This window comes from Colossoma macropomum, unplaced genomic scaffold, assembly GCF_904425465.1.
Source record: "Colossoma macropomum unplaced genomic scaffold, Colossoma_macropomum, whole genome shotgun sequence".
Lineage (NCBI taxonomy): Eukaryota > Metazoa > Chordata > Actinopteri > Characiformes > Serrasalmidae > Colossoma > Colossoma macropomum.
The window spans coordinates 22736461-22764336 of NW_023494796.1; the positions used below are offsets into that span (position 1 = coordinate 22736461).

The 27876-nt window shown below is 39.3% G+C and overlaps 1 protein-coding gene across 5 annotated transcripts; it reads left to right on the forward strand.

Annotated features, from left to right (window-relative positions):
• Positions 1 to 1950: 1950 nt before the first annotated feature.
• On the forward strand, positions 1951 to 27691 carry rtn4b (reticulon 4b). Of its 5 annotated transcripts, XM_036583131.1 has the most exons (9): positions 1951 to 2993; positions 5786 to 5857; positions 6894 to 8282; positions 18012 to 18219; positions 19508 to 19646; positions 21863 to 21932; positions 23447 to 23493; positions 25334 to 25392; positions 26735 to 27691. In XM_036583131.1, the coding sequence occupies exons 1-9, from the start codon at positions 2177 to 2179 to the stop codon at positions 26775 to 26777; spliced, it is 2844 nt and encodes a 947-aa protein (XP_036439024.1). In that variant the 5' UTR covers positions 1951 to 2176; the 3' UTR covers positions 26778 to 27691. The 5 variants fall into 5 exon arrangements, with proteins under 5 accessions (XP_036439024.1, XP_036439025.1, XP_036439026.1 ...); XM_036583132.1 differs by lacking the exon at positions 6894 to 8282 and having other exon boundaries at positions 1961 to 2993; XM_036583133.1 differs by lacking the exons at positions 5786 to 5857; positions 6894 to 8282 and having other exon boundaries at positions 1961 to 2993.
• The last annotated feature ends 185 nt before the right edge of the window (positions 27692 to 27876 follow it).

Sequence of the window (27876 nt, forward strand, 5' to 3'; positions counted from 1 at the left end):
ATACAAGCCTAAGATCAGTATGCACAATGCCAAGCGTTGACTGGAGTGGTGTAAAGCACGCCACCACTGGACTCTGGACTAGTAGAAATGTGTTCTCCAGTGTGATGAAGCACACTTCACTATCCAGAAGTCTAATGGACTAATCAGGGGATCTGGGGACACTATAAAAAAAATACCACAGACACGCTCCAAAATCTTGTACAAAGCCTTCCCAGGTAAGTTAAGGCTGTTATATTTGCAAAAAGGGGGCAACTCCATATTAATGCCCATGGTTTTGGAATGGGATTACCAACAAGCTCATATAGGTGTGGCCAAAAGGCAGATGTCCACATACTATGTATCACCATCACTATAAAGAAATCAGAGTCTGTACGTTTCTCAACAATTAACCATTTTACATTAGATCATGATCTGAACTACTTTGTTTACATTGACTGAATTGTGTAGAAATTTTTAAGTTCGTAAATCTCCTTTTAACACAATATAGCCTGAGTGATGTAGCTATATTATGGATCAGTTCTAGTAATATAATTTTTCCACTGTTTTTCCTGGCCCTTCTACAATGCAAGAAGTCAGACATTAACTTGATGACTTTATGCTTCAACTATTTCTTGGCAGGCCTTGGAAATGGCTGTGAGTATTTTTAACTAGATGACAAGTATGTACACACTGCACATTCATTTCACTGTGCATTTGTAAATGTTTGGTTTGTTTAAATTTGTAGTGTTTCCATTTCATAGTTTCATGTTTGTCAGTGCTTTAAGTAATGCTGTAATCACAAAGGGATGAATCAGAGTTAACTAGCCCGTATCATACATTTCCTCACCAAAATCCACAAGCTTAAAAAAGGGTGCTTCAAGGGTTTTAGTAAAGAAAATGGTTATATATTGAACCATGAACACTCAAAAAAACCTTTGCATGATTAAAGCGTTCTTCAGATTGATGGAGAATGTGCTGTTTATGGTCTAAGTAGATTCTTTTTTAAACCGGTTCTATATACAAACAAAAAGGGATCTTCTACTGTGACCAGCTTGACATTGTGACAATAGCAGAACCTTTTTTGATGCTATATAGAAAAACCCTTTTCAAAAAGGTTCTTATAGAACCATAAACAAGAACCTATTAATGATGCAAAGAACCCTTTAATCATGTAAAGGGTTCTTTGAGTGTTCATGGCTCTATATATATAACCATTTTTTTAATGAAGAACCCTTGAAGAACCACCTCTGTTGTTTTACATACCAAAAACAGTTATAATTCATTTTTGCATGACCATTTTATATCCTGTCTTGGTCGATGGGAATTAAAGAGGCTGTTCTTGTTGCAGCTCCTTTAAGACGTATATATGTAAATGAGCTGATCTGAATGGCTGCCTCATTCAAAAAGCAGTCAGGGCTGAACTTTATATCTTCACTGTGAAAGGGCTTAAGTACTGTAGGCTGGCTAGGTGGATATATGTAAATGTGTTGGTGTTGTGACATCACAAACAGTGAATTTATAACTGCTTTTGCATTGGTTTTCATACATGAAATGTGTGGACTGATACATTTTGAGATGTTAAAAAAAGTTTAGTTAGCTCCGGCTTTAAAAAAAAGTGATATAAACTTGGTTTTCTATGATATGGGCTCTTTAAATGATGTAGCTACAGACTGAAGTTCAACAGCAGTGCTGCTCATTGTTTACTGATTGTGGTTGTTCTTACATATTTTGTCTTTTACATGTCTTTTACACCCCTTCCTGGCTCCACAGAATGAACTTTGCCTCACAGTCCAGCAAAGTTATGTCATCCACCCCTTCTCCAGTCCACTCAGCAGGCTGAGGCCTCCTCTCGTTTTCAGGAGGTAGAGTAAAGGTTTGAGAAAGTGGGCGTGGTTTTGTTGTGTATGGGCGGGGCCGTTCGTCCCTCGGTAGTTTGCCATTGGCTTCTCACTAGCCAGTGAGGTCTTGGCTTGTATTTCAATATTGGGTAGGAGCAGCAAAGCGCTTTGGCTGAGCGCTGCTCTGGGTGGTCAGCTCCACCGTGGCTCATCACTTTTTGTACATCAGGAGATCAAAAACAGTAAAAATAGTTACAGGTTTAAAAACAAGCGGAGCTTTGGGCTGAATTTGGGGGGCTTTGAGAGGCACTTGCCATCTTCGGCTTGAAAAAAGGGGGAAATTTAGTCACGTTTTCAAGATGGCAGACACTGAAGAAGTTTCCTCCACAACTCCTAACGAAGTGCAAGAGGAGTCAGCAATGGGGGACTTGAAGGGGAGCACGAACGAGGCCGCCGCTAGACGGGACAACGTAGGTTTTGCTGGGGGTGAACAAGATGAGACTGAGGTAAGCGAGGTAAAGAAGGGTGTGGAGACACAAGCCGAGGATGAGTTACCTTCTCCCGGGGAAGCAGAAGCAGTAGCAGTAGCAGCAGCAGCAGAAGCAGTTTTAGCTTCAGCACTGGAGCCGGAGCCAGAGCCGCTGGTGACGAGCACGGTGGAGGAACCACTGAAAAAAGAGGAGCAGGAGGAGGAGGAGGTGGTAGTCGCGCAGACTGCAGACAAAGCCGAGACTGAGCTGCCGGAAAAAACTGATTTGATTTCTCATTCAGAGCCCAGCGAAGTGAAGGAAAGTGTTCAGACTGAGGAGCAGCAGGTTGCAGTAGAGGTAGCGGCGGCAGCGCCAGTGCAGGAGGTCACGGCACCAGAAGCCGAAGAAGCCCCGAAACCGCCTCCGGCTGATGAGAAGGAGGCGATACCCAAGCAGCCCGAGCAGGAGGAGGCTGTTACTGCAGTGCCTGAGCCTGTTGCAGAGCCAGCAGCAGCTGTCACTTCGACTGTAGAGCCCGAGGAGGTTACAGAGTCGCCCGTAGAGGAGACAGAGCTGATACAAAAGCAGGAGGACTTCAACATTACCGCAGCTGCTCCAGCGCCCGTTGTCAAAGCGGAGGAAACGTTCAAATCTGCCCCAGTGGAGGAGGAACCGACTCCGGCAGCCCCTGCACCACCATCATCACGTGAGTGCTAGTTGTATTTTCATGTGAACGCTTAAGGCAGTCGTTTCGGAGACGTTTGTCACGTAGTTATATTTGTTAATCTGTACAGAACAAAGCTTTGTTAACGCTATAGGCTGATGGATAGCGAGCATTAATCACAGCACAGCACCCACCCCCTCTGTCTTAGCAGGCTGTTGAGGATGACCATGCTGATTCACTCATAAAAGATGCACCTTATCTTGCTTGGTTCCTTTTTGGTTCAGCACACACTGCAGTATAACCTATAACCGCTGTAGAAACAAGACACAGAAACGTTAGATGACAGATGAAAACGAGTCACGCAGCGTTACTTAGCATAGTTGCTAACGTTATCGGAAGAGACCCTGCGGCCCACCTGTTCCAGTGCCAAAAATGCCAATAAACGTTATCTGCGGAAAACGAGACGCTGTTAAATAGCGAACTGTGTGTTATTTTCTTGTTCGGCCCCCCACAGACTTAAGAAAAGACCCTTCTAGCTGAGTAATATGGCCTGAGGGGCAGTAACGTTAGTGTCATTTCACTACCGTTGCTGGTTAGCATCAGTATTCAAACAAAGGAGCTCACACCCTCCTCAAATGGATGGGTTTGAGGGCATGAAAAAGAAAGTAAGTGGGTCTGGTTCAGCAGTGATTTGCTAGAAATGATTTTAGACCGTTTTCCATTTGCCTTTGTGTAACTTGAGAGCCTTTTCTAATGATTTAATAGTGATTGAAGAAGCTGTGATTTTACATTACCTGATTTTTGCCCGGTTTGTAAATAATGACAGACTGTAGCTGGTGAGCATTTTCATTAAAGCTAACAAACGTGAAGGTTGCACTTATATTAGGCTAGACTTGCTGTAAAATGTACCCTGTAAAACACCCTGACAGGAGGCCACTAGGGCGGGGTTGGTTGAGGTTGGGAAGTACAAAGGCGAGGTGTGACTGACATTGACTGCTGACTTCTTTTCAGTAGTATGATTCAAGGCATCAGGCTGAAACAACTTTATCACTGCGAATATGAGTAGACTAATCAGGTGACCGTTTCTAATAGTAAGCATGAAACTTCTGGGAGTGCAGGGGACAGATGAGACACATACAACCACTGATGAGCTAACCTGGTTACTCCTGTTGCCCTTGCCTTTGTATCTCATATGTGCTTTTTTGGACCAATTTCCCAAACATGAGTTAAGCCTGGTTTTGGGCTTTCAGTGCAAAGTGGTAAATCTCTATTGAGCGTTCTTTTTTGTCTATTCCTAGGCTTAATAAACTCATCATTTGTGTGTTAGATGTCGATGTGGCACAACGGACAATTTTGGGCTATGATAAATGACACCTAAAGCCCATGAGAAGCAAAGCTTAATACCCTTGTTACCTGTTTTTTCCTAGCCTACATTTACCTGCTTTTGTGCCTCATTTGTGCCTTCTGGGTCAATTTCTTAAACATTGATTAGGCCTGGTTTTAGACTTAGGTGCAGTGTAAGTGGACAGTCACCTTAGAAAAAAATCTGGCTTATGCTTAATATGTTAAACTGATCCTGTATTTGGTGTTTCTGAGTAATTTTACAATTTTACCATCCTACTAGGTGTTATTGATGAAAGTCCCTGAAGGACTTTATTTGGACGAACAAGTGCCAAATACAATGATGCTGCAACTTTCAGGAAGAGCATGTTTTACATTGTTTTGTCCTTTTGGGGCACTGTGTCGTGGATTTTAAACTTATAACCCATTTCACTTGATTTGGAAGACCACACCCTTCAGACGGTCCATGGATCTGTTAGATGGATTTAGGGGGAAGGGCTGGGGCCTGATTTAAAACGTAGAAATAGCCTATATATAGACCACTGCCGCTGGTGTTCATTTCAATGGTTCCTTCTCAGTAATGCTGTAAAAAGCAATGCTCTGGGTGTGTCCTTTCCATCAACGCCTGCTCATTGGCTCTTTGTAGGCCGTATCCTGAAATTACAGTGGATCATCTGCAGTTTAGTGTCTGAATGCAAATGTTTTTGTTTTTGTTCCCTGTCGCTGAGCAGGCCTACGTTCTTGTGGTTGTCTGAAGTCTGAATTACATCTGCAGTATGTAAATTACAAAATGATCTGTGTGGCCAGTTAAAATTGCACTTGGAGGAAAGTGGAAAGTGACCATAACATGGTTGTGAGGTAGGAGTTAAAAACAAAGAGTTTTGAGTAAGTGACAACCAGGGAGCATAATATTTGTTTTACATTTTAGGTGGTTGTACTATGCAATCAGGAGCAAAGATTATGTTTGAGCACTGCAGAACCACATATCTCCTGTATTTGAGCCCTATTTTTGTGCTATATTTGAAGGCTGAGAGAGTACAAATGTTAGTGAGGTGAATTAAGCATTTCTTTTGCAGTGTAAATGAGGCTGTCTGAAAGCAGAAGTTTTATTTTCTTACTTTAATGAAAGATGATGCAGGATTGCTCACAAAAGCATTACATTTTGTCTGCATTGGAGCGTTAACAGGATTGTCAAGGATTGCCATCCAATTGAAGTGTGTTTCATTACACCAAAACTCTGCTGTCCTTAACATTGCACATGCTGATCGAATGGTAGGGGGCTGCACATCACTTAGATTTTTCTGTTTTCTGATTGAACTCAGTGTAGCTCCTAGCAATGCTATTTGACGTTGTTAAGTTTTGGGATTGGATGTGTATTAGTGAGCATAATTAAGCTATTACATAGTTGGTTTTTCTGGCATGCTCTGTGTGTCACATCTTCTGGTAGGCCGTAACAGTCCTTATTCCACAGTATTATTACTTTTTCCCTTCAGATGAACCCAGTCTTCCAGCCCCTGCTGCTGCTCCTGCTGCTCCATTTCCGCCTCTGATGCAATTTACTTCAGGCAAGTTCTGTCTTTATGCTACTAATTCTCTTTTCTACCTTTACACTCACAGTGTTTGGCTTGGCTACTGCATTTGTATGTTTTACTATTAACTTTTGACTATCTAGGTGCTACTACCATGCATGTCCACTGTTTGTAGAGCCAGACCTATACTCAGTGTTTTTGAAAGTTTTCAAATTACTTTTTACTGAAATTTTAATGTACTACTGTAAGTTAAGCCAAATAACTAAGTTTATGGCTAGGTGCATGCTTTCAGTGTTATTCATTGCTTGTTTAACTGTTTAAAGCTCCAATCAGTTTTTGGAGACTGCTGCAAAAAGACAGACTCAGAGTTCTGATTGAAGTTTTTACAAAAAGTCATCGAGTTAGGCGTGTCTTAATGAGTAGATGTATGTAGAATGTAGACTGTTTATATTAATTGAATTACTAACGATTGATAACTAAGAATTTTGGCTACTGCATGTTCTACTGCTTGCAGTCTGGTTCCAAGATTTTTGAGTAGATGAGGGGTGTTATTTGTCCTGATATGTCATGTTCTTCTCTGTCTACCTAAGAAGCAGGCAGTTCTTCTGCTTCCATTTTCCCTCTCTCCCTTCCTTTCCTCTCTGTCTTGACTATGTGAAACAACTTCTCCTGCCAGAGATGTTTTAACATCTGTTTCGAGTCTGTAATACCCAGTGTCATGGGTTAATAATGACCAACAATCAAATTAATTTCCCCATTTCTGTTGGTCAGAAGAATATTATGACACAGTTGTGAAGAAGGCATAAACAGGTATGCACACGTGAGATAAAGGAACTCTCATGCCCTTTCAGATTAGACACATTTGGCATTGTTGCTTCTGGAAATGGCAAAATCCCACCCTTTCCAAGTCAGAAGCTCTACAGTTTGTTTGAACTTTATTGGCCAAAAGGTGTTGATCAAGAGGGGTGAAGAGCATGAAGCTTCCTTTGGAACCTCTCCATCTCAGGTACCCTAAAATGTAAGCACAAGATAACCCTTAATTTTAATTCTGCCCTTACCTCTAATTCAACAGAGAACGGAAATTCTTCACTCATAGCTTCACAGGACGTTACGAAGATAACCATGGATTCATTCGGCAATGATTCCCCTTCTAGGAACACACCTAGATACGAGCCAGATGTGCTTAACCAATCAGACGATGACTTAATGTTTGATATGAAAAAAAATCCTTTTCAAGATTTCTCGCCTGTTGACAACCTCAGCAGTGAGTTCTCTCATTTTGGAGAAACTACAGCAGACACAAGAGCAGCACAGATGTCAGATAGTCCATCCCCAGACCTGGTCCAGAATGCTCATGATGGAGAGCTGCAGGATGATGTACAGGACTATGAGCCATCTTTTGATTCCAGGGAAGCAGCCACTGAATCACTAAGGCAACAGCTTGCTTCCTCTGACATTTTTACAACTTCTTCTAAGGAGCATGAGGAGTCTGCTTTGCCACCCTCTCTCCCTGACATTTTGAAGTCTTCACCACTCAACCCAGACAAAGTAGACTCAGGATCGTCTGAGGGAAGCCCCGATTTCAGTCCAGTCCATAGAAGTGGGAATGATTCGCCAAATGCCCCTTTTTCCCTGTCAGCGAACAATCCGTTTGCTTTTGAAACCAAGGTTCCTTTGCTTAAGGAAATGACTGAGGAGACCGAGGCAAGGGCTGCCGCTGAAAAGGCTAAACTAGAGTCAGAAAAGGCTTCAGAACAAATATTTGGCGCATTTGACCTTGTCAAGGAGGCAGAGATCTCTCCAAAGGGCAACGACATTACAGTTGAAGACCAAGACGATTTCAAGAGTTCAAGTCAAGATTCTGTTCAGATGGTTGACAAATTTGAATGTCTTAGCTTCCCAACTGGAAGGTCCCAGGAACACTTTGATTCTGAAAGTCCCTCTGCAGATTCACTCTCTCCAGTATTGGAGGCCATGGCGAAAAACCCAGCTAGTTTTCAGATTGAACCTGAGAAGAATCTGGCCAAGGAAGAGGTTGAAGAGGCCGCTGATGAGGTTTCTGAGCAAGAAGTGTCATCTGAAGAGTTTGAATTTGTTGAGAAGCCACCTCGAGGTGCCATCGATGAGTTTCTGGAAACATTAGACAACTCCAAGTTTGCCAAGGCATCAGAAATGGCTGAAGATGATGAGGATGTGGTGCCAGAACTGGCAGAGCAGGTGGTAGAGAAGACGGCAGATGCAAGCTCTGCAGCGCAAGAAACAAAAAGTTCTTACCTTCTGCTCACCGAACCCTTAGATGGGGCCTCTCCGGCGAGAGGTAAGGCTGGCCTTGAATTGTCAGATTTCCAAGTGCCCTCCAAGGCTCCGCTGGCCCACTCCCCAGTGGTCAAAACCGAGACGACGGCCATGAAGAAAGTGGAACCTAAAGTCATCAAGCTGCCTAGCCTGAGTGCAGGAGCAGGTAATTTAGCAGGCCATGCAGCAGCTCGTATCATTTCATTTCTGTGTATGAAGTCATCACCTTCCACCCATCTTCCCTTGTTTCAGTGTTCATTCATTTCCCTCATCTTTTTTATCCTGCATCACTCTTTACTCACTCTGCATGGTGTGATGCTCATGATGCATGTTTGTGGTGGGTATTCTTCACTTTAATTTGTTTTTCATCTGTTATATTTGCCATTTGTCTCCCTTTTATACATTCCATGTCCAATAATATCCATCTCCCTTTACAAACCTTATATATATATATATATATATATATATATATGTATAAAATGTAACATAGCACACTCTATATATAGAGTCTATGTCAATTTTTAGTCTTTTCTATAAAGGAATCAAGTTTTGTCTCAGTATTTCAATAGGGATATTTTTCCACTGCAAGGTAAAATAAAAGCTGCAAAGAAAGCAATTTGCACGGAAGCAATTTAAAATGGAGCTTTGCTTGACTCTACACATGAGTCTGCATTTTTGTGATTGTGTGCACATGGTATATTGTTTCTTGTTAGTATGACCTTGTGTAGCCAGTAAGCTAGCTAGCAAGCAAGGACTGGGGGAAGCAAATGCTTTGTATTTGGGGCCCAGAGTGAGGAGTTTGTGGTGGGCTGGGAGCCAAAAACACAAAGCAGTAAATAAAGAACATGCGTATCATTCAAGTCATGTTTTATAATGTATTACACTTCCATTTCAGGGTGTTCAGTCTTATCCACAAAGGTCCAGTATGGCTGCAGGTTTTCATTCCAACAAAACAGGAGCATACCTGATCAGACTGAGACCTGCTGATTAAACAAGTCGAATCAGGTGTGCTTTAGCTTGCTTGGAACAAAAACCTGCAGCCACACCAGCCCACTGTGGATAAAATTGGACATTTCTACTTTATTTATTCATTTTTAAATTAAAGAGTCTGTTTATCTGAAGTTTAAATATATGTAACTCCCTCACTAAATTTACTTAATTTAATTTTAAATCTTACGTTAACATTTTTTAAAACCTCTCAGCCAATCATGAATCTCCCTGAGGAAGAGTCTTTGACTTGCACGTAATCATGGAAGTTCCTGTTTTCTTTATCTCATACCAGCAGTTTTACAATCTCATTGTTTTCCCACAGATTGCAGTTAATAAGTCAACTGTGCATAGAGGCCTAACAGAACTACTTAAGTGTTAAAGGTCATTTGTAAGCTTTAGACATGTTTAGTTTTTCAAATTTCTAGCTTATGCAAACAGTTTCACAACTTTTCATAGCTCCAAAACGAGTCCATTGAGCCTACACAGAAATCTCGTAGAGGTGTGAGGATTTATGATTAAGCCACTCTGAGGGTTTGTTACAGGTTGGCAGGGCCGTAAGAATCCACATGCCTGCATTGCAACACCGGGTCATCAAAAAGCAGATAGTTTATCAGCAGTGTTACCTCACTTGTTTGACATGAGGCTCTGTGTTGGTTACAGCAGATAATGCGCCGTGCACAGTTACAGGTTGTCAGAACTCAGAGCATTTACACAGAATGATTTACTGAGAGAGTTACAGGCCTCAAGACCACACCTTTAAACATGATCTTTGTCCCGTAGATTTGACCAAAATGACTTCACTGAGTGAATGAGAACCACTGTTTATTTAGGACATCAGAGTCATTCAACTTTAGGTTAGACTGTAACTGCAATAACCTGAGCGTTTGAGTGACTGTTGAAAATGACGAGCGGTTGAAGCAGTTTTCTTTTACTTTGAAAGGGTGCCCTCTAGTGGCCACCTCCCTTTTAACTGATGACATTTGGGCTAGAATATTGCGTACTGTCTGGCCATTCCAAATGCACACTGGAATTTTGCTTTATATGTCTTGTTACAACAAGTTTTTTTTTTCACAGTTTCAGTTAGTACATTGGTACAGTACATACATGTTTGAGTTATAACTCTGTCAACTACAAGTCTTAGTTTCTTCAGTTGAATAATTAAAACTATAATGTAATACTAATAATATAATAAATATAATCTGTGTACAAGGAGGTGATTGCAGATGAATTTGCAGGATTTAAAGGATACAAAACAGGTTTTCCAGTCTTTTAAAGGTATAGATATAGTGAATAGTGGAGATATAGTGAAGGTGCATATGTTTGTAAACACCTAGATGTCCAAGTATGTTGTTTATTATTGTTTTTTTGCATGTGTGTATGAGCGATGGTAAGAGAGACAAAGGTGTAGATCTGTGTTTGTAGATGTAAATGTAAAGGGGAAGGGTGTGTGGCTATGTGTGGGTGGGAGGGAAGAAACAGAGAGTGAGAGAGGGTGAGAGAGAGACTGCTAGGGGAAATAGTCGCTGCGTCAGTGCATTTAGTGGTTGCCCGAGCCAGCAGACAGTCAGCTGATCCCAGTCCCGCAGCCTGAGAGAGGCAGAGTGAGCGCGCGAGAAAGAGGGAGAGAGAGAGATAGCGCTGCAGTCATCTCACTTGAGGGAACCTTCTTTCACGTCGGCCCCCCCTCGCCCCGCCCGTCACTGCAGCTCGACACTCCTCACTCCGCTTGGAATGCCAAGCTGATCCCCTGCAGACCGGCCCTACCATCCACAGGGAAAGCTATGGACAATAAGGACAGCCAGCCTTCACCTAACTGGAAAGACCAGGGTACAGCACCTATGTTTACTAAGCTAAGAAACCAATTCTCTGCCTATAGTTTGCTGCCAGGTGACTTCTGAAGTTCTTAATGTTCTTGGTGGTAGAATTAAGTATAACTTGAGGTGCTGCTTATATCATGTAGTGTTTAAAAGCTGTACAGTTGTTGTCATGTCAGTTTTCTTAGCTTTGACAGTTTTAGATTTGCATGTTTTACTTACTTTTTAGGTGTTTAATAGCTGTACAGTTGGAGTGTCATGTCAGTTATGTTGGCTTGATTACAGTTTGAGATTTGCATATTTTACTTTTTTACGTTACTAAAGGCTTCTTCTTTAGATCTTTCTAGTGGAAATGTTCTTGGATAGACCTTTGGACCCAGAATAGCTTGGCTATGATGACAGGCATGGTGCGTTCAAAGGTTCTGGGTGAGGTAGGCCGATCTGTGCCAAAAGTATCTGCAGATAAGTGATGATTTGCCGATATTTGCATGCCTGTGGGGTGATCTGGAGCTATCTAAGGACAGGCATTTCTGATATAGTTAGAAAGACAAACTTAAAGACTGTTCTTTTACAATGCAACTAGCCTGTAAGGACCCATACAGTTTTTTTAAAAGTCTTATTGTGGTTCAAGTCAAATGTTTACATTCTTACATTGTCTTGTTTTTAATTGAGATCCCCCTCAGCCTTCCAGGTTGCTTTTTTGCTGTTAACGTGTGCAGAGCCTGCTACTTAGGCTCAGAACTTTTAGCAGTTGTCTGCTGATGATCATGAGTGTTGCCTTTGCGACAGACTAAAGATGCTGTGTCACAATTGACTCGCATTGCAACAGTGAGGGCATTGTGTTCAGGGTCAGCTCTATCTACCACAGTAAGATGATGTTTAAGTACACAGTCATAAAGGAACATTATTACATGAAGCGTTAGTACACTAGTCACCTCAGTAAATGTAGAAGGTTCTCTGTGAGTAGTGCATTCCTTAATCACTTCTATGTGCTTACATTATTGGCCTCTATCAGCTTTATTAATTGAGTACCATGAACATGAATTATGTTTAGATCTGAGTATGTAGTGCTTGGTGCAGCAACATTTAAGTAAGCACCAAGTTTTTATTCGTATTTGAATTTGTGGGATGGAGTTAGCTAGTTCACCTCAGGCACAGTATGGTTTTGATTAGTTGTACGTTTATTTAGTTGTACATACTCTTTTACATCCAGCACAATTAGCTGACCACTTGCTGTCAGTTACTCCATAGGTTCTCCTATGTGCTTTTAATACTGTTGTTTGTTTAAAAACAGTTACAGACTGTTTTAGGAAGTTTTGTAAAAGGGTTTGCTGTTGCATTCGTCTACCTGAACGAGGGTTTGTGGTCTAAAATTAGATGCAGTGACCGCAGGAGAAGCTGTGCCAGGCTGTTGGAGCCGATACTTAGAAAGCAAAATCCCATGTTGAATTAAAGGGCCCATATCGTATTAGAACAAATTTGCCTTCCTTTTATTTTTTTATTTTTTTAAATTATAGTTTGATGTATGTTAGATGTATGTTTAGTCTATGAATGTAAGCAAAGCAGCAAAAACAACCCATTTAGAATTCATTGTTTTTGTGTTGTCATTCAACCAAATGTGTTGCAGCCACTAGTAACTAGTTGCCAATCAGAGAAGACGTCATTTATAGGGATGGACGTTTCAGTCAAATTTGGAATTCAAATTTGTAAACCATTATTTAAGAAATACTGAAATATTTCCACACACTATTTTTTGATAAACGTATCCCTAAAGCTTGTTCGTGTCTTTCGCTGCACATTTTTCACCGTTTTCTTTTTGCTGAACACCATCCTCATATTGTTCTACCGATTTTTACAATCAAATATGTATTGGCTGTGTCTGAAACTGAGGGCAGCCGTCTCGATGCTTTGCTACCTGTGGTGTCGCATAAGCACGCCTTAGAAGTTTGTCATTGAAGGTGCCTGCAACAGAATCACGTTTGAGACACATTTTGAAGGCAGCCATACCAGTTATACCAAAAACATGACTGCAAAACACCAAAGGGCACCCGTGAGCTAATCCTAAATAAATGAGAGTGAATGGAGCTCAACAACTAAAAATGAAAAGGTTAAAATAGTTTCTAACCATTGGTCCAGGGCCTTCTTTTAATTTTAGAAAGCAGAAGGATGTATGTCACTAAAAAAGCAAAGAAAACCTACCTGTTTGTTTTATTTTTTTTGCAGCAAATGGGTTTCGGTTACTACTGACACTGAGTGCTGATTCTTTGGCATTACCGCTACTAAGTGCTGATTGGCTGGTGAGCAGAGCAGCTCATTTACCATATGAAGGTCTTTAGCGTTCTGAAAAGACCAAATAAAATACAAAGAGAACACGGTAGCTGTTTAGCAAAGATTTGTATGATTTAGCATTTTTCTTCTGACTGCATCAGTGTTTACACAGGATTATGGGATATGTAAGGCAGCAAAAGATATATCTATGCTGCCTTCAAAAAAATGGCCGAACTGAGGAATGTCAGCAGGGAGCATATTATACATGATGCATGATTTTTCATGATTTTGACATGACTGTAAGTCTTCCTACCTCAGAAAACTGTTTGAGTATGTTTTAAGTTAAACTGAAATGCCTGAACGCTGAATGAATTTGTAAATGATGCCTCAACCTTTAAGTAGCCTAGATTTCTGTCATTTATCCTGTTAAATCAAAAGTAATTCCAAAGCATTTTGTCGATGTCTGAGGAAGCAAAATCAAACATTTATAGTGAACATGCAGTGAACAAATTTGTCAGCCATGCATAAATATGTTTAACTTTGTGTTTTGACAACTGACTGATGTTAAATGTTCTCAGTTCAGCTCAACTAGCTAGCCAGTAGTGTTTGTAGATTCATGTCACTAATCCATCTCATTAGCTTCGATTTAGAAGTTAATTTGTTGGTTATGTTGGAGCTTTTTAGTTAGTTGGCTCAGTAGTTTGACTGTCTGGCGGTAGAAACTTGGCAGTAAAGTGCATGGAGGTAAATGGTTTTTCTGGTTTTATGGATAAACTGATGTCGTGTTCAAAATAGTTCCCTAAACACTAAACACTACATTCGAAAATATGGATCACTATACAGAGCACCATTATAAGCTATAGGATTTGTGATAGTTGTAATCAATTTCTACGTCATACAGCTTTGCTCATTACTGTGCGACAACAGATTGCGTCACATGAACACTATACATGTCAGCCCACCGGTCCGGTATAACTGCTGAGTCTGACTGCACACATCAGAAGAGCTTGCTTATGTCTGTAACAGGTATGAAGAGAACTCTGTGGAGATGCTGCCATTGTAGCTGGGCTCGCTAATCTCCCTAAGAGAAGTTGTTCGTGAATCTTCAAACCAGCCAGCGCAGTGCATTATGGGTATCTCATATCCGCTAGGGTACATCAGTTGTACACTACTTACTTGCGATGCGTTGTGGGGTTGTTTGACTGCACTGAATCTTCTGCACTGTGTTTTTGGATGCCAAAATAGTGTTCTATATAGTGAATAGGGCATGGTTTCGGACATGGCTCTAGTTTGCGGGATTGTTTGAGTGCACTGGATCTTCTGCACTATGTTTCTGGACACCGGTATAAAATGGCAGAACCCCCCAAAAAAAAACTTTAGATAGTGCACTATACGGGGTAGAGCATAGTTTCTGATACAGCTTGAATTGTCTGCACCAACAGTCACTTAAAAACAGGAGGGGCTGCTCCAAGCATAGTTAAAAAGGACATCAGATGTCAGATGGGTAGAATCATTGTTTGCAACAGTTCATTTTGCAAGTTTAAAGGCTTAAGTGTGAAATCATTGTCAGATAAAAATCGCATCATATTTTGATATAATTTTAAAGCAAAAGCTGACAAACATAAACTAAAACAGCAAACTATGCAAATAAACCTAATTAAGACAGAAACAGAAAGGCTGGAAGTTTTAATTGTAGATGGCCATGAGATAAAAATAGGGCTTTTCCTCCATGTAGGACCCAATTTAACTACACTAAATTTTCAATATTTCTACAGAAATAAATGGTTAACATGTCAACAAAGTCATTCAGAGTGTTTTGGTGATAGGAACCAGTCTGAAGAGTTTAATGGCTCAAAGTTTTTAGTGGTGGTTGTGGATAGTAAATAAACTGGTTATATTAGTGTTGGACCCCTGGTTCCTATCACCACCACTGTAAAGAAATCAGTCTCTGCAATGAACCATCTCACACCGAACCACTCTGAACGACTTTGTTTATGTCTGCAATTTTGCAGACATTTTGAAAATTTGGTGGAATTCTCCATTAACAGTATTGTGCGAATAAATATATTGATATCATGTGTGAGGTAGAGAAAGAGAGAGACGAAAGTCGTTATGTACATAGATATATCTAAGGTTATGTGAAAAAAGGCTGTTACTGTGGGTTTCGTCAACGGCCGCGCATGCGCATTTGCGCTCCTCCTCGCAGTCCCAGCAGGAAGTGCGCGCGCTCTCTCGCGCTGCTGGTTGTGTGCGAGTCTCTGCGTCCCGGAGCTTCAGGCGGTGCAAGATGGACGCAGATCGGGGTGAGTGAGTTAATGTCAAACTCAGACCAGCTCTGTAATGCTTCAGATATCTAGCTAAATCGTTGCAGACTCTCTGCGCGCGCTGTATGGATCGCACCGCGGCTAGTGTAACGGTCTCGAGCTCTCGGTACAGATGCACGCGGGAGAGGGCGGGAGCGGGTTTCCTGCTGCAAACAGCCTCGCTCCGTTATTTTTAGCTTGCTCAGAGCTGCGCCGTGCTTACCATATGTAGGCAATCCTACCGGGGGAGGGTAAAGCTTTCACACGGAGCTGAAGTTGGCTTCCTAATCGCCAGCTTCTTGTTCGAACTGTCCGGTTCCACAGAGCGCCAGGTTGTAACTGCTGCACCATTTAAGGGGGAACGGGAAAATTCGGGCAAGACGTCTGTGTCAGTGCAAAGCAACAAGTGTAGGCTATTAAAACTGTAGCGTTCTGTCCGCGGGCTGGTTGTTCTTTAGTGCTGCACCATTAGGAGTGTAGTAATGTAGACGTCATAATGGAGTAATGATGTAGTAATTGAATGACGTAACAATGCAATGTGATGAGCGCTTCGTAATTAACCTACAGCTGAATCTATGGAAGAGCAAAGTGCCGTTACTTTCTGACGTACAGTACATTCTGTTTGTGCTGCCCCTACCAGCCAGCCGGCCGGCCTCCATATTTGTCTCAATGTTACACTTGCCTTCCCTGTCAAGAGACGTCAGGCGGTCGGAAAATAACCTCTTTCAGATCTAATTCTGGACTGACCTGCCCGGAATTGCCGCTGTCACCCGAGTGCTGAAGAGCTGGCTGTCACGGGCAGAAGCGAAGTTCATGTTAGATGAGACAGAGAATGACAGAAAGCACGCTTTGTCTAAAGCACGCTTGGATAGGATGAGGCTTAAAGGGGTAGTCCACCGACTTTTTCGAAATGTATGTATTTACCTGTCATTAGGGCCACTGTAATGCACCATCCTAAAAAAAATAAACCTGCCGAGTCACGACAGCAGTGTCTGAAAGCGTTTGACTGATATTGTTTTTCAAAGGTTTTGAGAGTTTTTGTCTACTTCTGACACACACTTGTGTGTGTGTGTGTGTGTGTGTGTGTGTGTGTGTGTGCATATATATATATATATATATATATATATATATATATATATATATATATATATATATATATTTCACATCAGACCACTTGGAATTATTTTGTTTACGTCTTGCTGATTGACTTTTGCTTAAGTGTAGAACAATTGGTGGAATTCCCCTTTTTGCTTACAGGCCTCTGACTTCTATTCTGCTAGTTAGTGCTTTTGAGCGCGCAGCTGTCCCACTGAAAGAAGGCAGGGATTAAGCTGAGAGAGATGTGATGAGCACACAGCTCTGGTTAGGGTCAGGATCTGGCGATTTTTCAGGGTGAGGTTCATTTGGGTTTAAAATGATCTAGTTTTTCCACACCCCAACCCCCCACCCCCCAAGGTTTTAAAGAGGTCAGGGGAGTAGATGCACAGACATGACTGCAGCCAAATTATAGATTTTCTTCCTTCTTTTTTTTTTTCTTTTAAATCTGACCAATCTACCACGCGACTTAATCTGCTGGCCGTTGCATAAAGGGAAAAAGATTTTTTACAATTACTTTTAAGATATGTTTAGAAGTTTAATTCCCCAAATATTTGTTTTGGTGTAAAATGAGCAAGTAAGAACTTGTGGAGGTCGAAATTTATTTTTAAAACCTATCTGGATTTTTCTTTTTTTTTGGCAGTGTAGGCAAGTGTGAACACCGTAAAATGGCTATTGTTAGGTCATATTATGTTACCTGTTTGCCATGTGGTGGAGTTCAGAGGTCACAAAGATCACAAGTTAGCAGTTTTGACTCTATTACTGGACTTGCGGCTAGTTATAGATGAGGCTCTGTATTCGCTAAGCATGTAGGAGTAGGAGTGCTGATCTAGGATCAGATTCTTCTCTTATTTACTACAACTTTACTGACAGGAACAGATCCATGACCAGCATTCCTACTCTGAGAAACATTCTTATTTCTGAATACAGACACTGTGTAAAGTACATTTCTTTTAGAAATAAAACTACGTGTTTTGTTGTTTTGTTTTGTTTTTTTTTATTTTTTTATTTTTTTAAATCATCAACATGTTTATTGTTCTCATCCACATCCCTACCTTTCCTACAAATCCCTATGACCTTTAAGACAACAGTAGGTCAAACTTAGAGGATGGGTGGCATAGATAGTTGTCAGTAATCTAGGATAAGCACACAATAACTAATCAATTACATAATAACCATTTAATTATCCAGTTTTTTGCCTGTACAGTTGAAACATTTGTAATAAACACTAAATTCTGACAGACTGAGTGAGACTACTTGTTAAAAATCAAAGTAGAATTTAGTTCCCTAATTTAGATTCATTGTGCTTTTAATAAGCATCCTTGTTTTTGCCATCTTCTGCTGAAATTTGACCACTGTTTAAAAGGGGGCATTGCTTTGGCAATTTGCACAGTGACTGTGAGCCTTTTGCTTTTTTTGTTGCAGTGGTGGACCTGCTGTACTGGCGCGATGTGAAGAACACAGGGGTTGTTTTTGGAGCCAGTCTTTTGCTCCTGCTCTCCCTCAGCATGTGCAGCATCATCAGTGTTCTCTCTTACGTTGCCCTGGCCCTCCTCTCTGTCACCATCACATTCAGGATATACAAGGGCATCCTGCAGGCCATTCAGAAGTCTGATGAAGGGCATCCGTTCAAGTAAGTGATGTACAGTTTGACTAATTTAGATATAAAATATTTTGGTGTATTGACTGTTAGTGATTAGTTTACTGTTTCAATGATAGACGTGGCTTCCATAGGTCATGATAAATCCATGCTCAGCAGTCTGAATGTTTTCCTCATTCTCCGTATAAGCACTGAAGATGCTTTTGACTTGCCATGCTCAAAAGAAATGCTGTTTATCAGACATGGAGTCTGACAGGCTTTCTGCTAACGTCGATATCAGCGGTGATATGCGAGCTGGTCAAATCAAGAGAAATCTTTATCAGTGTGTTTTACGTGATAATTTTGCTTGTTTTTTTGTTTGTTTGTTTTTTGTTTTTTTTAACAAATAGCCCTGTCCTATCATGAGTAAAATAATTGTCTGATCCAGTATCAATGACTTGAGAAGTTGTTTCAGTGTTTGATTCCAGTTCATATCGATTTATAGGAGCATTTCATAGCCTATACGAATCAGCTAAACTGATTAGCTAGCTGGATGAACTGTTTTCCTATTGTTCTTTGTGTTAACGTCGGTTATCCCTTGTAATCTTCTGCTTCAGTCTTTCAAAGAATTGGGCCGGATTGTGAAATTAAAGAGGTGGCACTCACCTTTTAAATAAAAACGTAAATTGTACAATAAAAATTGTAATAGTCGTTTTTGGTGATCAGTAAGCCTTTAACTCCAAAATTGGTCAGGAATACCAAAGAGTGTAATAAATACTCTCTCGATTATGAAAATGATCTCTCGATTACTCGATTACCAATGTAATCAGTAGTGACAACCATGCATAAGATCTTACTTTTCTTTTTGACACCATATTTTCTCCTTGACTTCCCAAGATGTAATGTAACAAATGTTTGAATTCTAACAATTTGTTTACCTGTTTTAATGGATTGGAGGTTCTTACTGCTCCTAAACATTGTTGGCTTAGGCTTTTAAGATGTGTTGTTTAGCAGTGTGCATTTGGTAAGGATCTACCTTCTTGGCTTAGCAGTTTTCCTGGCAGCTGTGCAAACTAAGCCTTTCTCTTGACGTCTCATGAGCCTCTCATTTAGATCGAATAAGCTGGCATTAGCATTAAGAGAAACTGCTTGGCCTCCACTTGAATTAAGCTGGTTTAAAACACCTCAAATATTTGTCTAGCATCTCTAGTGAGTAATTGCTCAAAATAAACCCAGCAACCAAGACACCAACCTGTCGTTGATCTATGATCAGCAGTCTTGTTTTCTGTAGTCTGATAGATGATGGAAGTGGGGAATAAATGCTGGATTTTCCTCTATGTAGGCAGTATCTGGACCAGGATGTTGCTTTGCCTGAAGAGGTGGTCCATAAATACAGCGACATAGCCCTCGGGCGGATCAATGCAACCATTATCGAGCTGCGTCGCCTGTTCCTGGTTGAGGACTTGGTCGATTCTCTCAAGGTGAGCATCCTTCTTTTAGCACTGTTTGAGCTGGATTAGTTTTACAGGGGAAGATTGATGTCAGTGATTATCGACCAGCTTTGTCATTTTGTTTCTTCACAGAATCTAGAATGTATATAGTTTTTCTGACAGGGAACAATTCCAAGTGATGTATCTACTGTAGTTGAAATGTCTTCTGTAAACAGTGGTCCTCTTCCAGATCGTCTCATGTTAAAGGAATAACAAAACCTGCCAATACAGTGCATCCAAAAGAATTTGGACATTTGTGCCTTAGTTACGAATGTTTAAAGGTCATTATTTTAGGAAACAAAGTGTCAAAATAAATGCCCAAGTGGTATTTATTTTAAACTGGCCATTCCAAATGATAGTTTTCTTTTTGGCAAAGAATTCTTTCAAAAGGCTGCCGGTGCTTTTCAAATCATTATCATTTGAACAGTTTTATTGCAGACCTAATGCAGAGTTCATGATCCCATCAGTGAACATAAGCTCACCGACACTTGTTACTAAAACAGCCCAGACTTTGACCTCTTTTTTCCACATTTGTGATTTACAGTATCCTTTGTGCAGTCTGGTTGGAATTCTTCTCCAGACTTTTTCCACACAAAGTGTCTACCATCAGTGTGATGTTTGACTATAAGTGATTCTCTGAAGAAAATATAACTTTGTTAAACAGTTTATGAAGTAACTTTGTCTGTCTGTCAGGTAACTGCAGGAAGTTGGGAAGTTTACTCAGATACTTTGTCCCCTACAAATAAGACAGAATCTCCTTTAATAAAACTAGTCCAGCTAGAATAGTGGTCTTAGTGTTATTTCTTATAAACATGAGGCAGTGTGCTGTTTTTCTCCATTTCCGTTTTTCTTTACACTAACTGAAGGTTTGACATAATGCAGATTAACGATGGTAGTAGCTACTAGAGTTGAAGGATCATTTTTGTATTAAAATCTGAATTCAAGAGTGCAGTTTTCAGATCACAGGTTCTGCAATTGTAATTATAATCCTACATTGTTCAGCACATTTTAAGTGTGGCAATTGAACATAATAAATTAGCTCTTCAGCTTGAGCTTGTGAACTGGTAGTCTGGCACACTAGTTTAACAGTTCAAGCCTCAAGTCAAAAGATTGTGGTGAACGTGTTGATCTTGTTGAACAAAAAGGCCTGGAGCTTAATTATAGAAAAAAAATACTTTGTAAATGCAATCATAATAAGAGAGTGAGAATTGCAGTTAGATGTTTCCTACAAATAGTTCTGCCATAGTAGCTGTTAGAAGTAGTTGACAGCCAGTTTGACCAGTAATAAGGTTATGAAGGTCAACGGTCAACATCAGCCATATGTAACTCTCTTATGCACATGCTGCTAGGCAACATAATACCAGTCTTTGCCTTTTGTTTCAGTTCAGCAATTTTCATTCTGAGTAGATCAGCTTTGGGCATGACTCACATCATCAAGGGGTCTTCTGTGTTTTATTCTCATCCTTGAGTGGCTGAACTGTGCCAGTCTCCTGCTGTATGTCATGACTGGCACAGGTTCTAGAGTTCATAAATCAGAGCCCACTTACAGAACTCTAATCTCTCAACTTGGCCCCAGTCCCACGTATCCCAAGAGGCTACGCAGAGGTAGTGGATGGTCCATATTCACTCAGTGGGTCAGGCAATCTACAGAGTCTCACCTTAAAATGAATACATCTTCTGAAATCTCTTTTCCACTAAAGGCTCTTCCATGGCCCATAGAACCCTAAGTTCTGCACAGACATGATGTATGCTTTGTGTTGTCCAGTAGAAGAATGGACAGAAACAGAACATTATGCACAAGAGTGTTGTATTGTGCATGTAGTGGTTATATGCAATAAATTATAGTTTTATTGTTAACCAAAACACCTTATTCATGTTGTTTGTGTGGCAAGGTTTTCTATAGTGTATGTAATGTCATATACAGCACTCTAAATCCTAATTTTATTGTTGACCAAAACACTTAGGGTTGGTTTCCTGCAGAGTACTACACAGAAAGGAAGATATAGACCAGGACTAGGCTTAATACCTGTTAAGTTGTAGTTAACACCACCATTTTCATTTGCATTTAGCTGTTTTTGCGAACTAATACTGAAGCTATTCATGAATATTTGAGACCTAACCAGCAAATTTACCATTTTAGTGTATTAATGCTTGTGTACTTACGAATACAGCATTTAATTTCTTTTATGTTTGTTTATTCTTTACAGTTTGCTGTGTTCATGTGGATTCTGACATACGTCGGTGCCTTGTTTAACGGACTCACCCTTCTCATTCTGGGTAAGGTCTGTTGCACAGCATGGATTTTGACCAGAGTTTTGGTTTAATAAGTAATTCATTAATTAAAATAGCTGCTGCCACTGTTGAAAGACTTTCACAGTTTAACAGTGATCTGTGTTTCCAAGGTTTAGCTTTTCTTTTTATTGATGTTTTGTCATTGTTGGAACAAAACTGTGTTTTTTTTGTTTTTTTAATAATTATTATGATATTACTCTAAGTATTATGATATTATTCTTCATCTTAGATCCATTACTGGTCTGCTGGTTTCTTTTTTAAGTATTTTTAGTTACTTTTTATGCATATTTGGGTCAGATATTAATATTGTTTATTTGTCTCTCTGTGAAGCATAAAGACCTTAAACACACACAAGCATTTAAAATAATGTTTGCTAATTGGTCAGTGTTGTACTTCTTGAAGTGTTAGTGTAAGTGCAATACTTAAGAAGTAATGTACAGTACAGTGCAAAAGTCAGAGACCACCCCTCATTTGTTAAATGTCCAGTCAGTTGTTAAGTACAGGTAATTCATTTTTCAGCATCAGGAAAGAAAATGAGCAGCAAACATATTTAACAGAAAACTGCACATCCTTTGCCTTAATTACAGCTTTGATTGTTTTCGGGAAATTGGCTTTTAGTTTTTCCAAGAATTCTGCATGAATATTTTTCCAGTCTTACAAGTTGCATTTTCTGCTTCTCATGATCCACGTAATCCTAAGCACATACAATGATGTTGAGGTCTGAACTCTGGGGTGATCAGTACATTGTTCTGAAAACACCAGCAGCCTCTTTGTTTGATTTGCAAATGTTCTTCTTTTTTGTCTATTTTTTCTTTAAATTAAATAAATGAAAGGTAGTGTCTGGCTTTGGTGCAGTGCTGTGTGAAGACAGGACTAACAGAATAATTTTGAAATATGACATAATTGAGGATTTGGGAAATCTTTAGTTAATGATGGGTGCCAGTAATGAGAATTTCTTTGTAATTAAGCATTTACATCGGGTCTCTCTCCCATCATTATCTGACATATTGATCTTTTGAGTATCTGATAAAGTCAGGTAATTTGCATTTTCCTTTGAGCATATTGAGCTAATTTGAAAAGTCATTTCAGACAGGCTTCAGGATTGCTAGCGTTGCCGAGTTGTGGCACTTTTATGTAACCAGTTAAGTCTTGCCCCACATATTAGTTAGAGCTAAATTGTCAGCAAAACGGAAAATAGTACTTAAAAATGTACAGCTTTGTTAAACTTCAGTTGACCAAATAACAAACTCTGGAGTTTTCAGATTTATTTTAGTTTTTTGAGAGATGTTAGGCCACTAGTTACTTGTTTTGTACTTACTAAGCCAATTAGCTCCAACATTATCTTTAAACTGCACACAGGGGAAAATGAGCTGCAGATAATTTAGTGGGTTTCTGGGTAAGTGGAACATGTTCTGCTTGCCAGGTGGTTACTATGGTGAACTGAGCAGGGCAGGGTTGGATTTTTCTTTAAATGTTTCTTGTTTCTTTTAAACTTTCAGGTCTGATCAGTGCTTTCAGTTGCCCTATGCTCTATGAAAAACATCAGGTAAGAATTCCATGTGAAGGAACTGGGTTGGGTTTAAAAGCATGGGTACATTTCAGAGGGGATTTCCATCTGATATCAGCTTGAGTAAGTCCTGCAAAGCAGTGCTCATAGGGTAGTTAGATATTTCACTTCTGTAGGCTTCTGTAGTTTGGATTTTTTTGCACTATGTCAGTTTTACTTGTTGTAGCAGTTTTTTTCAAAATTATAGGCTGATAAAAAGCATAGATAATTTTATGTGGATATTCATTTTAGTGTTTGCAGCTGTTAATGGAAATGACTCATTTATGAATGATTTCCACACCTGAAAGTGGTATTGAGGAGTTTCAAAGTGAGTGAATGGAAATGGGGACTTTTTACATGGGCTGTTTTTTTTTCATGATTATGGCTGTAATATTGACTATAGTAGTAATCAGACAATCAAGTCTTCAGACGTCTAACCAAGGCCAAGTAATAAAAATGGACATAACTGAACAGTAACAAACCAGAGAAGCCCTTTTACATATTCCAGAATACATTATTGGGAAAAATGAGCAATGAATCCTATAAAAAAGGCTTCATTACAGCATATATAAAATGCTATTGACAAAAATGCATATACAGTTGTATGCAGACGTTTGGGCACCCCATAGTCAAATTGTGTTTTGTTGACTTTAAGTAAGAATAAGTTTACACACCCTCTACAGTGAACACACTTCTGCATATTTGAATACACAATTAATGAATATTTGCTGTATTTAACATGGGGGGGGGGGTAAACACAAAAATGTGATCTGCTTTGGCACTTTTTTTTTTTTGTTAAATAGAATGTACAGACAGATATGGTATTTAAGTGTGTTCTCTGTAGAGTATTTGCTTAATCGCTTTCACTTAAGAAATATCAAAAATGACAGTTTCAGTTTCACTTTTGCATATGACATGTCTGTGTCCATCAGGTTTTCTTTCTTAGTGTGTAAGAGAATTTAAAACATGCAGTAAAATGATGCAAACTGCTAGCTAAACGCTGCCACTTTATCGGGAACGTAGTAATCAGTTTTCATCAAGTAGTCGTGACAGCCGTAGGTGTCATTAGTAATGCTTAATTTCTCTCTGGGGAGTCACAAGATAAGGCTCCTCCAACATACCTCACAAAACAGCAGCATTGCAGTCTTATAGATCAGTGGTCTCGTTAAACAAAAACAAGTTGCTCATGAAAATGAAGACTTAATTCACCAGTTCAGCAATTATGCAAAATGCTCATCAATGCCCTCTAGTTCCAGAGGGCAAAAGAGGATTTAAGGCTGATAAAGAAATAAACATGCACTCTGAAGAAATGCACAGCCTGCTTCTCACAGTTTAAATACATGACTTATCCAACTCTCTTTGTTTTAAGAACGACCCCTTTTTACAAATTCATCTGGAAAAGGTACTTTAATATAAGGTGCAACTGTTTATTAACCTAGACTTGAGTGGACTAGTTTGTTTGCTTAGAAGAGAACTGAACAGTGTATTTAAGTCAGTTTTGTTTTAGTTGTTAAAGTACAGTTTCCTTTAGGCATAAAACCTATGCAGATACATCTGTCTCGTTTGTAAGCCCCATCCCTTTATTACTTTCTCATAGCAAGTTTGTGTTGTGTTGTTTTAATGTATTTTGAAGTAATATATAAAACATGAACCTTTTGAATGTCCTTTTCCAGTGTTACAGTGTCAGTGTAAAACGGAACTGATAGTTTTTACCTCCCAGTAACTGTCCTGTAATGTCCTTCCCTGCAGTCTGTAATATTGGTGTGATTTAGTAGTGTTGTCAACATGTTCTTTATTCTGTATCATAATATTTCTGTTACCTCTGCTTGATCTACCATAGACGCAAATCGACCACTACATCGGCCTGGTAAACAGCCAGATCAAGGATGTCGTTGGAAAGTAAGCCAGATTTGTCACACTTTGCAAAGTTTTATGTATTTTAATTTCATTTATACTTTAATGTAAATAATAATACAGCAGGGTCATTTCGTGTCAGCTCCTGCTATGGATTTCTGTGAAAAAGCGAAAACTTATATTTAACTCATGAAACGATGCAAAATTTCATGAACTTTGCTCATTATTGGACGGTGTACTTGAAATTCTTAAACATTATTATGTGTGATAGAAATGAACATTTTAAATGTAAACTTGGCAAACAGTTTTGAAAACTGACTAAAAGATAAACATTAAAAAATAGTACATTCTCCATTATGAATACGCGGTTAATATTTCAGCTTAGTCATTGTGTGGGCAGTCAGACTCAGTATTTGAAGGGTCCGTGTCCTGCATTTTTCTTGTTTCGTGTTGTTTTTTTTGTTTGTTTTCTTTCCCCACTTGTACTTGTGTCGGTTTAGTTACCAAGTTGGTTGTAGTTCATTTTTAAATGGCCATTTTCTAAATGCTTTGACTTAGAATTAAACAGGCTGTTACTGTGCCTTTAATATGTAAATGACCTATGTTCTGATTGGCTGCACTATATGCTGCCTCATTTTAAAAGCAGTCCAGGCCAAAACACTGCTACACTTCAAAATTTAAAAAAGTGAGATTTTTTTTGTTTTCCATGATATGGGTCCTTTAAAATAAAGTTATGAAGTCCAGAAATAGATTGAATGGTCTTATACACTCACTCAGCTCTTTATTAGTGACACATAAATATAAATATAATGTTCTAAACTGCTGTGGGCTGAATAGGCAGATATGCATGTGTGTATGTGTGTGTGTGCACACACATACTCCATCAAGCTCTTATTTCAAAAAAAGGGAAGAAAAGAAATGGGCCCTTTAAATGGGGCATACTTTAAAAATTCATAACCAAAAAACCTAAATAGAGCAGAGTTTTGATATTTTGTGTGGTTGCGTAACTTTAAACTAAGTTTTTTCTTGAATACGTATGTGTGTGTGTGGTGTGTGTGTGTGTGTGTGTGTGTGTGTGTGTGCGTGTGTATATATATGATAATGAGAATGTATATATGTGTTGATCAATATGCAAAAGCTTAATTTAGTAAACTTGTTCTGGTTGGTGTGAAGACTTTCTAGATACTTTTTATTTTAACCTGTTTTTATTGCATGTAATTTCCATACTTTTATTTATGATCAAATTAGGATTTTCTGTTGTTTTACCAGAAGACGTCTTGTGACCTAATGATTGAATATGATTTAAAAAGCTCACTTTTTTAGACGATTTGTTAAAACTCTTCAGATTTCTAAGCATCTGTCGTCTCTTGTTGTTTTCTTTCTGTAGGATCCAGGCGAAAATGCCTGGTGCAAAGAAGAAGGCTGAGTGAAGAGTAAAGGGCAGTCATGCTGAAAGGAGTCTGTCACATTAAGGCTGGTGGGGTTGCTCTGAGGATCAGGGTGTGGTGCCCTCCTCTACACTGTTATTTTCATACATCTCTTTCTCCTACTGAAACCCTCACACCCTGTGGAAAAACCATGCTTATGAGTCCTTTTTTTCCCTTGTCTTTCCTTCCTTTCCCCAAAAGGTCACTACGATGAAGTTGTAAACCATTTGAGCCACTACATTTTTTTCTTGAGACACTGACTGCTATAAATGAGCGAATAACATCTTTACACTGAGTGTCGCACACTTCTAAGCAGAAATAGTATTCCATTAACTGGTTTTGTTATTTTCTAAATCCCCATGTATTTCAGAAATAATTTAAATATGTCTTTTTTTTTTGTTTTGTTTTTTAATGAGGGAGTGTTCAATGGTACCATTTTTTTTGGGCAAAAAATCTCGGTATCTGTCCATTTTTGGTATGATTTAGTGTTACTGTGATTGTACTGTTTTATTGATTAACTGTGTAGACTTTCACGAAGCTTCTCGCTCTTTAAAGTGGCTCTTGTGTTAAAGTACTAGCAAAGAGTTGCTCCATAGCACTTCATGCTTCTGAGTATTTCTAGGCAAATAGAATCTTGCAAGATTAAGAGCATATATCGAGACATCATTTCACCTCATTGCAGCTATATCGTGAAATCTCTGGAAGAACACGTTTACAGACGTTGACTTAAAAATAAATATTTAAAGTTGTTTATTTGTGGACCCAATACCTACAGCTGCAAAATTATGTAACATGAAAACTTAAAGCATTGTTTGTTATGCAAGTAATTGTGAATGATACTTCATACAGTCGTGGTGAACTCAGTGGAATGCATTGTGAAATGTAAACAAGCACCAATAAAGCTTCTAGACGAATTACTTGAGTTCTTATGTGGTTTTTATCAGCCAACAACCAACAAATATGGCAGTTTAAAACTTGTTTCACATCTGCACATGACTTTAATGTTTAGACTTATTCAAAGGCCACAGTCACAGAAGACTATTACATAGTTTAGTTTTATTTTAGATTTATTATACACGTACCGAGCGCTTTATTAGAAACA